Source organism: Fundulus heteroclitus, chromosome 15 (assembly GCF_011125445.2).
Source record: "Fundulus heteroclitus isolate FHET01 chromosome 15, MU-UCD_Fhet_4.1, whole genome shotgun sequence".
Lineage (NCBI taxonomy): Eukaryota > Metazoa > Chordata > Actinopteri > Cyprinodontiformes > Fundulidae > Fundulus > Fundulus heteroclitus.
The window spans coordinates 21,240,651-21,253,648 of NC_046375.1; the positions used below are offsets into that span (position 1 = coordinate 21,240,651).

Below are 12,998 nucleotides of genomic sequence, written 5' to 3' on the forward strand. Positions count from 1 at the left end.
TTGGAATACGTTGCAATGACAATAAAGATTATTAAAAGACAAATGCTTTGTGCTGTACTGAACATTCAATTATAAGATTTTAACTTGTCTATAATAAATTTACCCTAATTAAAAATTAAAAGTTTCCATATGCAAAAAGCAACCAAATCTTTCTTGCAATTCGGTTGGAGCGCCGCACAAAATCAGCACAGGGGGCACAAATGGCCCCCGGGCCACACTTTTAGTAACAAATACTACACTCTGAGCAGCCAGTTTATTAGGCACACCTTGTTAGTACTGGTTTGGACCTCATTTTGCCTCCAGAAGTTTGCGGTATAGAATCTGATCCATATTGGCAAGACATTGTCATGCAGTGGTAGCAAATCTGTCGACTGTGCAGCTATGATGTACAAACGTATTGAGGCCACACGAGAACAGTGAAGTCAGTGCCATGTTTGAAGAAGCCAGTTGGAGAAGATTTGAGCTTTGTGCCATGGTGCACTAGCCTCCCGGAACGAGCAATTAGAAGATGGGTACACACTCACTGTGGGAAATAAAAGGATAAGATCTGCAACGAAACTCTCAGAGGGTGGGGTGTTTAATCAGTGCTCATTCAGTACCAAGGGGTTCCAAGTGTGCCAAGAAAATATTTCCCATACCATCACATCTGCACCACTAAGCTAAACTACTGATACATGGCAGGATAGTTGCCTTCAAGTTGAATACAGCAAATTCTGACCCGACAAATGAATATTGTAGCAGAAATTGAGTCATCAGACCAGGCAATACCTGTTGACCAATTTTGGTGATCCTCCAGCAACCTTAAAACTATCTTCTGCATTCTTTTGCTCAGTTTGAACTTCACCAGGTCTAGGTAGCTAAATGCAATGAGGTGCTGCGATCTATTTGTCTAATCTAACATTATGCTAAGTAGCAATTGAGGTGGTGTACCTAATAAAGTGGCTGGTGGGTGACTGGGCTGCCGGTTTATGTGCTTACCAGCAGAGGGTGGACTTGATCTTTCTATGTTGGGGAACAAAAATAGTTCCCTCTTTCTAAATAAATACAACACTTGACAGCATCAGGAAGCAACTTTTTTATTCCTCCCCCAGAGTTTTCTAAAAGTGGCCTAAAATTCATGTTCACTTCACCTGAAAATCGTTGATCAGTGAAAATCATGAGAAAAAGTTACAGTCATGCTAGTTGCTACAGGGTTGACATTTGGGCCGGAGATTCCAGACTTCTGGATTGTGGCTTTAGCATACAGGTGGAAAAAGGAGCATTAAAGAGAAAAGGTTTTTTAAAAAATGTAGTCGGGTACCAAATCGAAACACACTGGAAGAAAATGTGGCACATTTCAAACTACATGCCTCTTTTTTTTAAGTATTCAAAATTGTACCATGGCTTTAAAGCAGTTCCTAGAAAAAAAAGGACACTTCAAAATGAATACTTTGATTACTTTTTTTCCTTTTTAAAACATCATTTAAGGGAGCAGAGGTCCGTAATGGCAGCCTCGGAAATGTTCTAATTTGGAACAAATTGCGCTAGAGATGGGAGAGCCCATTTAGTCGGTAGCATCTATCTGATAAACTTACAGATCGAGCAAATCTGATGCATTTAAAAGCTTTGCAGCTACTTTCTGCTCTCCGATCTCTGTCGTAAACCTGGGAATAAATACGCTGACGAACTGCTCATACTGACATCAAGAAATACTGGTTTTTACAAAGTTTCATGGTGTAAAGACATCGAAGGGAAGACATACTTATCAGATTCTAAAATTAAAAGTAGAAAATAGAAAGAAACCATGCACCTGCTGAACGGAAAGAGTCTAATCTGGGAAAAAATAGCTTTTTTTTTTTTTTTTCAAAAATCCTCTGATTAAAAATTATAGTGCACCAAATGTCAGACCTTCAGAATCCTATTGCAGTTGATAAGTTCTTGCATGGATCCAGAAAACGCATTCGCTATTCCTAAATCATTTTGTAACCTGATGCTACAGCTGCAAGAAAACCATCCTGTCTTCATTCATTCTCACACACACACACACACACACACACACACACACACACACACACACACACACACACACACACACACGCACACACACACACTCACTCAGAGATGGGTAAAGGTAAAGCTCTCGCCCTCCCAACCTGAGAAAATGATTGTCTGACATGCACACAGCATACAAGTTTTAGCTTGTTACACAGAGTCATATTATCTGTAGAATCTGAATGGCCTCGGTACATTTTCAGAGGTTACATCAAGAAGGTATAATAAAAGGTTCATCTGGGAAAATGCTTTTGAGAATAATAATAATAATGATAATAATTAAAATAATAATAAAGTGGTTAATACCGAAAGCAAAGCCCGTGGAAGGTGTGTGCTTTCGAAACAGAAACTTTTGATCACATGGCCACGCTAGTGTACAAAACAGAGAAAACATTAAATCAACAGCAACCATGAAGTAGTGCTATGGTTTTATACACATTTATACACAAGTTAACAGTGATCCCTAGACGTAGTTATTTATAGACTTGTCTCATGAGCAAAAGGCGCTAGATCACAGTGGGTTTCACTTAAGTTAACATATTTTTAGAATGCTAATCCTAATTATACTCTTTGACCACTAGGGGGTGGAAGGGTGCATGTGACAGGAGCGAGGGTTTGTATAGGGGGTACTATCGAAAGGTATCTGGAAATTCAGCCACAGTGTAGCACCCTCATCCCAGTAGCATGTTGGTATGGAGCAACAAAAGTGTCAAAATTCAATCAATAAATAAGTTGCTAAATATTTGTGTGGCAACTGCCATTAAATGCAATTTGATTTGTGATAGATACATTAAATAAATATATGTATTTATAATCAGATCATTGTCAAAATAATTTATAAAAAATACTAAATTAAATCATTAAATGTGGAAACAATTTGTATCTTAAATGCCTAAATAATAATTTCAATATTTTTTTATAATCTAGTTTTTTTGCATATTTTGAATTTATTTTATTGGTCACCCTCGCAAAGTTTAAACTATTTTGTTATGAACGGTAGCACAGGAAATATGAAACAGTTTAAAACCTACTTAAAACAGCTTTAAACTGTTTCTTTTATTAATAATCAACCAGTTTCATTACCGTGTTGTATATTTAAAATATCATTTGAACACTTCTTTGAATATTGATTTTTTTAAAATGAATTCACTTTATTTAAAGTTTTATTCAAAGTAATACCTGCATATTTGTCTGAGAAATTATTTATTTGTTGCATTTTAGCACTTTTGGCCCCCCAACATGCGGGGTGGGTGTCGGCTCCCGCGGCTTTGTCGGGTCTGTGCTTGGAACCATGTTGCACCGCTGGCTCAGAAGAGCCCAGCTGTGCTCTTGAAAAACGAAGCTAAAAGCAGGTGTTTGTGTGTTTGTGGTAGAGGAAAAGTGGCCAAACTAGCTGCCAGTAGTCAACTTCACCATTGTAAAAGGTTAGAAACATGTATATTGTGACTGTACATGGAAGTAACAGACTACATAGTTCATTCTGTAGCCATCTTAGCGGGTCCTAAAGACAGCGTTTGCTGCTGGGAAGCGGAGCTCCGTTGGCATTGGGGGGGGGGGGGGGGGGGTGCATGGCGTGATGGGGGCGTGTAGACAGCGTGGTAGGTAAGGTGGCGTTTTCCCAGGCGAGTGGAGGTGCGGTGTATCCTGATGAGCCGCCGCTGCCGGGCTACAGCGGGCCCTTGAACTGGTTCCCAGAGAGGTGCTGCCTGATGGACATCTTTGATCCCGCGGCGTCGCCCAGTTTTCTCCACACCACCTGCGAACAGAAGCAGAGAGGAGCTGCTGAGAGATGCAGGAGGGTGGGTAGCGGCCGAGTTGAACACAGAGAGACAGGTGGGCCGGTATGGAAGTAGAAAGGGGTGGGTGGGGGGGGGGGTTACAATCTGAGCATAAAGAGAGAGATCTTCTAAATGCTTCCACCGACTGAAGCTGTAGAAGCTTCACACACCTACAGGTGCATCCCAGGAGATCGGGTATATCATCTGCAAGCTACTTTATTTAAATCATTCAAGTCAGCTTGCTCTTTTTCAATAGAATTACTGAAATAAATCGACTTTTTATTAATGCACCTGCGTATGTGATACAGCTCAGCTGAACTGCCTTCCTCTCTGTGAGGCTTCTCTCTACCGTCTATGTAAAGGGGCCCCCCCGGTAATATCACAAAAGAACTATTGTAGTGTTCCCCAGATTCCGGGCCCTGTCACATACCTCTGCAGGGCCCAGATAGCCAGATCCTGCTCCCCCCATCTCTCTCATCAGTGCACCTTTTATTCAGCACAGGGCCTTTTCAACACCGACAGAGAGAAAGATGGAGGCAAATGAGGGGCAGCAGAGAGGAACAGTAGATAGGCGAGCATGTGTGGCTGGAGGAGCGCTCTTTTTTCCTGCTGATACACTGTAATTGCTTTGACAGCTCAACGGTGAGCCTCCGCTGATGGCTTTCCAGCGCGGGGTTTGTTTCAGAGATGAGAGAAGAATGGAGACAGAGGGACAGGGAGAGAGAGAGAGAGCAACAAGGTCGCTCGGGTTGTTGGGACAGAAATCTCAAACTATAGCTGTACTGTAATGTGTATTGTAGCTAGGATGCTGTCTGAAGCCGAAGCTGTGGGATTATAGGGCTAAATCCTCATCAGTCCAGACAATGGGCGACTTATTCGCTGTACTTCAAAAGGAATTAGACTTTTGTTTTTATGTAATATTTACTCCTTAATTTTAGAAAAAGTGGGAATGCATGTAGAGTACACAAGGGATGCATTGTATTGCACATAACGTATAACACTAATAAAAACTAAATAAATACACCAGAAAAGAAAATATGCCAGAAACACTTAAAGAAAAAAAAAACCCTAATGGGTCTGAGACATAGTTGTGTATTCAAGAAAATTCCGAAGAATTTTCCAGGATGAGGTTATCCAACCAAAAGTTGGAGGAACCGTAACATCGGAAAGACAACCGAAATGGAGAAACCGCACTATCTTGTTTGGGGCTCAGGCTCATTTAAGGTAGAGATAAAATGATAAACTGACATATAAAAATTATTCGGGAGAAATCCTGAATCTCCAGAAAAGCTTTAAGGTTTGGTACTTGCAACTACAAGGCCACTATTAGTAATAATACCATTTAATAATAATAATAATAATAATAATAATAATAATACGCTGGAGATAGGCACCAGCAACCCCCGCGACCCAATGAGGGATTAAGCAGGTCAGAAAATAGATGGATGGGTGGATAATAATAATAATAATAATAATAATAATAATAATAATAATAATAATAATAATAATAATAACAATAATAATACATTTTATTTGTATAGCACATTTTAAAATCTTGCGACTTCTCAAGGTGCTTCACAGTCCTAGAATAAACGAGGCTTAAAACAATCTAGTGTATCAAATCCTAAAATAAATAAAGATTATTTACAGCAAGGGTATTCACACCACTTGAGCTTTTCCACAATAGAGCCTCATACTAATGTATTTTACTGGGATTTTATGAAATGGATCAACACAATGTTGCACATAACTGTGAAGTGGAAGGTAAATAATAGATTCTTATTGCATATAATATCTGAAAAACCCAGTGTATATTTGCATTCTCGGGAGGAGCTGCACAGATTCGAAACTCAGGGGGAAGAATATGTTGACAACTGAACTATTGATCTGTACGCGGTAACAAAGCCGGCCTCTGCGGAAGAGCGGCAAGAAAACCATTGTTGAAAAAAAAAAATCCAAAAAGAATGTGCACCAGTAGGGCACTTACTGAACTTACGTTACACATCTCTCGCACGATGGCCTTCTCTTTCTCACTGAGGTCGTCCTCGTAGTCTTCAGGAGTCTGCTTGTCCAAATTCTCGTGGACCTCTAAAACCTAGTAGAAAGACAGAAGGTGGTCTGGTTTAAAAAAAAACAAAAAAAAAAGAACTCCAGAAAGGTTTGAGAGATCGTGACATGTGTTCCTTCACACGTCGATCAACAAAAGCAGGAGGAAAAAACATCTGTCTCCATAACTACGTTCCCATAAACGTGTGTGAGCCAATCACGGACCTTCATGGCGTGCACCACCGCCTCGGGCTTCTGGACGCAGGACAGGTAGCCGGTGGCAGGAGACGATTCGCTGGTTGGTAGACGGTTTGTGCCCTGTGGGAAGTCAACAATGATAAATGGATGTGTCATCCTTTCACAGCAGAAAAAAAAAACAGAACAACAGCAAAACAATCAAAACAAAAACGGGAACGGGGGGGGGGGCTGACCCGCTACAGAGGTTAAGTGGGAGCTCGAAATCCTAAACATGTGGAGACCGTGCTGCTTATCGCATCCGCCGTCACTCAGAGCTTAAACCCTGCTCTCCTCCTCACAGAGCTCCTCGTTCGAGCATCAACCAAAACAAGGAAGGTTCACCACACGACCAGCTGGGTCAGGATTTATTTTTTTTTTTTTAAAAAGGGAGACATTTCCTGTGCTTCAGCACCGAAAATGTCATCCCTTTCATCACAACTCAAATCACCTCTCCCTCCTTATCTTTTTGCCCCCCCCCCCCCCCCCACCCCTTTTCCTTATTCAGTTCCCAGGTCTGCAACCTGCACAGCGTGATTTAAACTGCTGTGATGGGAGCAGTGAGCCAGGAGGGAGGAGACCAGGGTGTTTGCTTGACTCATCTCGCCCCCCGGTTAGCTGCAGACAGTGGCTCTCTGTCTAGGGGACACAGAGCTCTCAGGGCCACACAATGGCAGCATTCAGCGTGACCTGGCATCAGGACCCAGGCATTAGACACAGCTCTCTGGCTCTGTTCACCCGGATTCAATTCACGCTTGTGATGCGTTTGTCGCCCCCCCCCCCCCCTGCTCCTCAGACCCTATGGGTGCCTAAATATTCTGATAACACCAATAACCCAGCCAGAGCCAGTGATTTCACATCAGGCATGATGAACATTGATTTCTATCTCTGGTTCTGAGAGTGAAAGCCTCAAAAATCCACCGAGGAAAATCTATTTGTTCTGTTGCCTTTGTACATTTAAACGTCTCTGGTTAGGCATTAAACGCATCTTCTTTTCCCCAACAGACGTTTTTCAGTTAAATATTGTTAAACGTGCTAAAAGAGGTCATTTGTGATGGATAAAAAAAAAAAAAAAAACACTCAACAACTAACCAATCAGCACCAATTAAAAACTGTGTACAGCTTTTAGTGCAGAACAAATATGGGATGGAATTTTCATTGGCTAAGGAACAGTTGAGTCATTATCTTTCCTTTTTTTTTTTTTTTACTTCTGTTTAGTTAACACATAAGAAAAGACCGCAAGTGATGTTTGACCAGTTTATCTGATCTAAAATCAGGTATTCGTAGAAAGTCGCAGAGGAATCCGCTGCTGATTGGGGCGATTGTCGGCTCAATTGGCCTCGACTGTCAACCGGATATTTGGAAACTCAAAAATCTGATCTCGTCGTGTCGATAAGTGAATGCACCAAAAAGCAAGTGCTACTAATTTGAGCTGACAGCACTGCCCTTTGGTGTAGAAGCTGTTGTGGCAGGAAGATGACTGGATCCCTCTACACGTGTTTCATTCACGCTGCGAGAGAGACTGAGAGTGTTAGGGGATACCGGGAAGGCTGAATGGAGAGGCCAGTTTGTTCAGTTTATTCATTTTGAGCTTTCAGCGGTCTGTCATTGAACATGCTGGGTTTGGAAATATTGGCAGCTTCATAAATCTCACATTTAAGGATCTACATTCTCTAGAGAATACACACAGACACTGATACTTTGATTAAGCTAACTGCACTTATTGTGCAAAAAAAAAATACATTTATGTCAACAGACTGTACACCCTGCCTTTACAATGGTGCTACTTTGTACAGCTTTGTTTCTTTTAACTACTAATGCATTTTCACAAAAAGCCCAACACTTTTTGAGTTTTTTGAGCCCTCATATCGTATTTTGAGCCAGCTACGACAGAAAAGCCAGGAAAGCAGGTTTTTGAATGATAGTAATCAGTAAGTCTGCGTTGATAAAAGCTCAAGGAAACATTTTAAAATATAACAGCAGAGCGTAATAGAAAGGATATTTACAGATTAGGGCTACACAGTACATCACAAATATGTAGTTATTGCGAAATTACTGAAGTAATATCTGTATAATATACAGTAATACCTAGAACTGCCTTGACTGCATTGTACTGTAAGTGTTAGCCAATTTTTTAACTAAGTTTACTGCCAAAACAGTAAGCTACATTTTCAATAAAATGTCACAGAAATGGAAATAGGGAATTTTATATTGTTATTTTTTCCCCCACCGTAGCTGGATAGACTATCACCTGAGATTTAGTTTTGTGATGAACTTAAAGCAGAAAGACTTAGGTCTTATGTAACTTATAATCTTAGGTCATGTTATTACGTTACGGTAGTTGAGGTTGGATGTTCCACGAGGATGGCGAGCTAGAGTGAAGCTGATTGGGTGGTTTTCATTGATCCTTGTTGGTGAGAAGTCAAACTTGGAATGGTTTAAATGACTTTAGCTGAAATAAATTGTGGTTAAAGTATTAGCGGTGGTCTTTTGAAGTTTGTTCTTCTAAATCAGAGAAGCTGTTTATTTGGTTTTTACATTTCAAATCCAAGAGTTTACCTTAACATCCCTAAGGACCAGTGCCCTGGGGCAAAAAGGGTACTACCTTCTGCAGTGATGATAGTAGTATTCCTAACTGGTAAATCAGCAGAATGGAGGTGCAATCAATTTCCACAAAGGCTGACATTTCTGACTTGGAGTTCACAGGTACTTTTTTTTTTATGTAGTCTCTGCAGGACAGCTGTCTCCAAAGACCAGAACTGGTAGTAAAGTCAGACTTCAGATGTTCCCCTAAACTACCTCCTCTGCTCATCATTAAGTTTGCCAGAGGTTTTTTTTGATGGCCCAAGGATGTAGGTCAGCGGTTTTAAAGCAGGACAATATCTAAAACATGCTGGCAATGGGCACGAGGCCCAGTTTTTACTTCATTCTGTAGTCCCTGGGCTGTGCATTGAAAAGAAAGATCCAGACAGTAGAAAGACGCAGAGTTGAGCGCTCGTTTGAACGCTCCTTTCGGGGAAAGGCTTTGCTGCATCAACAGGCCTTGCAAAAGGGGAGGGGCGAATCAAACAGTGTTAGATCAGTGGTGTGCAGTTAGAGTATACATAATCAGATCAGACTGGAAAAGTGTTCGGGTTAGTCACGCACGCAGGCCGCGGTTTTTTCCCCACTTTCCTTCTCGTCTCTCCAATCACTTTCAGTCTGACAACCTCCCTCCCTCACTCACGCTCACTGACCTGAAACTGTGCGTTGCATGAGACAAAGGACTAAATACAGTAAAAAAAGGAGGAGCCGACAGAGTGAAAGGGGCACACAATGTCCTGTTCTCTGAGATTCTGCTTTTATTCATAAAACTCCACACATCCCACATGCTCCTACCTCTTTCTCACGGATGGATTAACTTCGGCTAAATTTGGGACCAGCTGATTGTATTATTGGTAGCTAATTGTATTAAATCAGGCTGGCTGCTCCTGCGGTACAATGCAACTTGCGTGTGTGCGTATTCATTAGTCGGCATTGATTTAGCTGCTAGGCTTTATAAAAGATAAATGACTTTGCAGCAGATTTTATTAGAGATGCATCGAGAAATCAGCCACTGACTAAAATCAGCTGATTTTCAGCTCGATCAGTCCTGAAAGTTGAGCAGGGGACTGGAAGCTCAAATATCTGATCCTTTCCATTCATTAAACTCACCATTACAAAGCACTACCAGCTCTCTGTATCAACCACAAAACCGTGTGAAAGTTACTTCTAATGGGAGTGGAGTCATAGTTGCTTTAATCTCAGTGTCACTACGGTGTTTTAAAAATGAATTCAGAGGAACCACAGAGATTCAAGAAGGTTTTTTTTTTTTTCAACAAAAACGTTCATGATTTGCTAGGGCTCTAAATGTGCGTTCACACTGAACGCAAGAAAAGGTGAATGGAGCAGTAATTTACATGTTATCCCAATGTAAAGGCACGATCAGGAGCGACTCAACAGGATGCGATCCAAACAACATATTTCAAGTGATGCAAATGGCATAAATTGGGTGAATAAAATGCAGTGAGAAGAAGCGAAATTTCGCTTCAGTTCAACGTTCTGAACTTTTCTGTCAATTCACGTCGTGTTAAGGGTCCTCCTCATCTATTTATTCAAGCACAAACATTTTTTTTATCATTACGTATTTAGGACAGTGCTATTAGGCTATATTTCTATTGAGCAATGATTGATCCACTGACCTAAAACAGATGGAGAGGTGCTCTGCAGCGGGGATAGCAGGGTTTTGACCAGTGCATTTCAACGTAACGACCCGTTACGCTGACAGTGTAACGGGTCGCTGAAATTAGGCCATTACACTCATATGAGCGTAATGGTGCTACGTGTTAAGCTAACAGTACGATACGGATGTTTGAGAGCAACATAGAAAGGTCAGTAAAGATCTTGAATGTACATCAGCTCAGTTGTAATCCTCCTGGACAACATAAGCTAATGCTAGCTGTTATTAGCTTGACGAACAGCCCGATGACGGGGTTCTGTCGGGGCTCCCCCTTCAAGCGAGTAGTCCCCCGCTACACTGACAAAAAATTGCGAGGAACCAAACAGTGTAAGTGTCCTGAGGATCTAGTGGACCTAGGGGCGACAACACGTTTTTTTGGCTTTCCACATTACACACATCACTTGGACTTGCTGGAGGAACCGGCAAACGAATAGACACTCCCTCTATTTGATGACATGGTGAAGCGAGATTGCCTTATCAGTTCATTTTTAGTATGCCTTTGTTATTTACTTGTTTTAAATTTACATTTCAACATTTCCTTTTATGGGAGGGTTACATTTTTACTATTGTTCTATCATGGGCACTTCTTATTTTCTACGCCGTTCTCTAATCCCTGTTGCTTTGTGTTCCTGCGAAGCACTTTGAATTGACTTGTGTATAAATGATGCTATACAAATAAAATTGCCCCACTTAAAAGATTTGTTCTTCTGGGTAGTGGCTTTCCTTCAAGTAGACTGAAAAATATTTACCAAGCCTTTCCACCCCCCCGAGACACTCGGGGTCAGAGGTAGAGATAGACTGAAGAGGATTATTACTTTCATAGTGGGATTTAGAAGAAACGGTGTCCGGGGAGGCAGAGAAAAGCCCAAGGGCTGGGAAATGGGATCAAGTGCATGGGGTTCAGACTCCTGGTAAGTTTCTTTTATTGCCTGTTTGTTTCTTTCCCAGTTTGGCTTCACCACCCTGTGACCCATCCCTTGTCTTCCCACTGATTGAGCTCCCTTCCTGACATGAGTAATACAGAGCCCAGTTGTCTGTGGGGGTGTAATTGAAGAGTTCATAGTAAAGTGAATTAAAGCTTATCTGATTGGATTTGAAATTGTAGGCAACAGGGCCCTACTCACAACAATTAGGCGTGCCTGAGTTTATTTTAGTTTATCCCAGTATGAAATCAAACCCCGAATGCACGCTTAACCACATAAAAAGGCAGTGCGGCAGTGACGGCCTGTTGTTATGGCTTTTGTCTAAGCAGGTAAGTGCAGGCTGTTCTCCCTGTGTGTGTGTGTGTGTGTGTGTGTGTGTGTGTGTGTGTGTGTGTGTGTGTGTGTGTGTGTGTGTGTGCGTGTGTGTGTGTGTGTGTGTGTGTGTGTGTGTGTGCGTGTGTGTGTGTGTGTGTTGGCTGAGTACTGACCATGTGCATGGCCTCCTGGCGCTGGGGCAGGGAGGACAGCTGGGACTCTGAGTGGTACAGAGTCATTCCCTTCCTCAGGGCTCGGAGGTCACCTGGGTTGCACTGCTGGTCCCGGAAAAAACACACACACCACAAAACGACACAAAAGATAAAAAGACGTCAATGCCAGGACACTTAAAATACAACAACAGCAACTCTTAATGCATCCTAATGAATCCCAATTGTCAACCCTAATGTAACTTTAGATGGTAGAAGGGAAACGGCCCTGCTTTGGGATGGGATGGGGGGGGGGGGGTCCAGTAGCTCCATCCCTGGCCTCATTGCTAATGTCATCTCTGTCATCCTTGGTGACATTGCTAATGCCTGAGAGTCTCTAGGCTAGGAATGGTTTTATCTCTGTTCAGGTAAAACAGTCAGGTGCGCACTCAGGTACGTTTCTCTTTACTCAAACCCACGATCGGCATTTCATAAATCTCCTCTCTACGTTGGCATCATTCTTCCCTGACATTCCTCTAACCTTTCCTAATCTTTCCCTCCTTAACTATCCTTTGGTTTTCAACATTAAAAACCCACAATTCTTTACTCCAGGCTGCGTCAAAAGCCTTGAGAGGTCATATGAAGACCAATGATAAACACATGTGGTGTTACGCCTAAATCTAACTGATAAGTCTAAATCTAAATTCTAAGAAGTGATTAGAGCCTCCCGCAGGATTTCACTGCGTTCTGCCTTTTAAAACAGAAACAAACGGGCCTGACTTTACTCCCAAGCACAAGCTGACCTTGACCACTTATGCCATTAAAGATATTTGTTCGTGAGACAGCCAAGGATCAATAAAACTCAGGGTCTATCTTCAATCCATCCATCCTTGTGTTCTTGGTGGTGACAGAAAGAAGCTGTGAATGTCAGCCATCGTTATCCCCTTTGAGTTATGAGCGGCAGGAGTGATGCTGCTTTCACTAAAAGTGGTCGGTGCATGAACGGAGCAAAAAAAAAAAAAAGGGGAAAAAAGAGGTCCGCAACGACAGTGATGAGATTCAGTCCCTTTTTATCTGTCTCTGCCTATGAATTATTAAAAAAAAAAAAGATCCAAATGCTCTAGTTGCAAAGTTTGGCAGGCTGTATCTGTCAAAAACAAAACACAACACAGGGATGCACTTTCCAATTAATTCACAAATTAATTTTAAACATGGCCTGTCTGGCAAGTGTAGCCCTCAGAATTGCTTTCTTAGTGCTGAATAG

The 12,998-nt window shown here is 41.8% G+C and overlaps 1 protein-coding gene across 5 annotated transcripts in view; it reads right to left on the reverse strand.

Annotated features, from left to right (window-relative positions):
• Positions 1 to 3,583: 3,583 nt before the first annotated feature.
• Positions 3,584 to 12,998, reverse strand: part of ccdc85cb (coiled-coil domain containing 85C, b) — a 59,756-nt gene continuing 50,341 nt past the window's right edge. For 2 of the 5 annotated variants that reach the window (XM_036147663.1, XM_036147662.1), the window contains 4 exons: positions 11,759 to 11,863; positions 6,081 to 6,173; positions 5,797 to 5,904; positions 3,584 to 3,787 (listed from right to left, as the gene is read on the reverse strand). In XM_036147663.1, coding sequence (XP_036003556.1) covers positions 3,698 to 3,787; positions 5,797 to 5,904; positions 6,081 to 6,173; positions 11,759 to 11,863 — 396 coding nt within the window. In that variant the 3' untranslated portion in view covers positions 3,584 to 3,697. The remainder of the gene's footprint in view (positions 3,788 to 5,796; positions 5,905 to 6,080; positions 6,174 to 11,758; positions 11,864 to 12,998) is intronic. The other 3 variants (XM_012868934.3, XM_012868930.3, XM_036147664.1) reach the window with 2 other exon arrangements.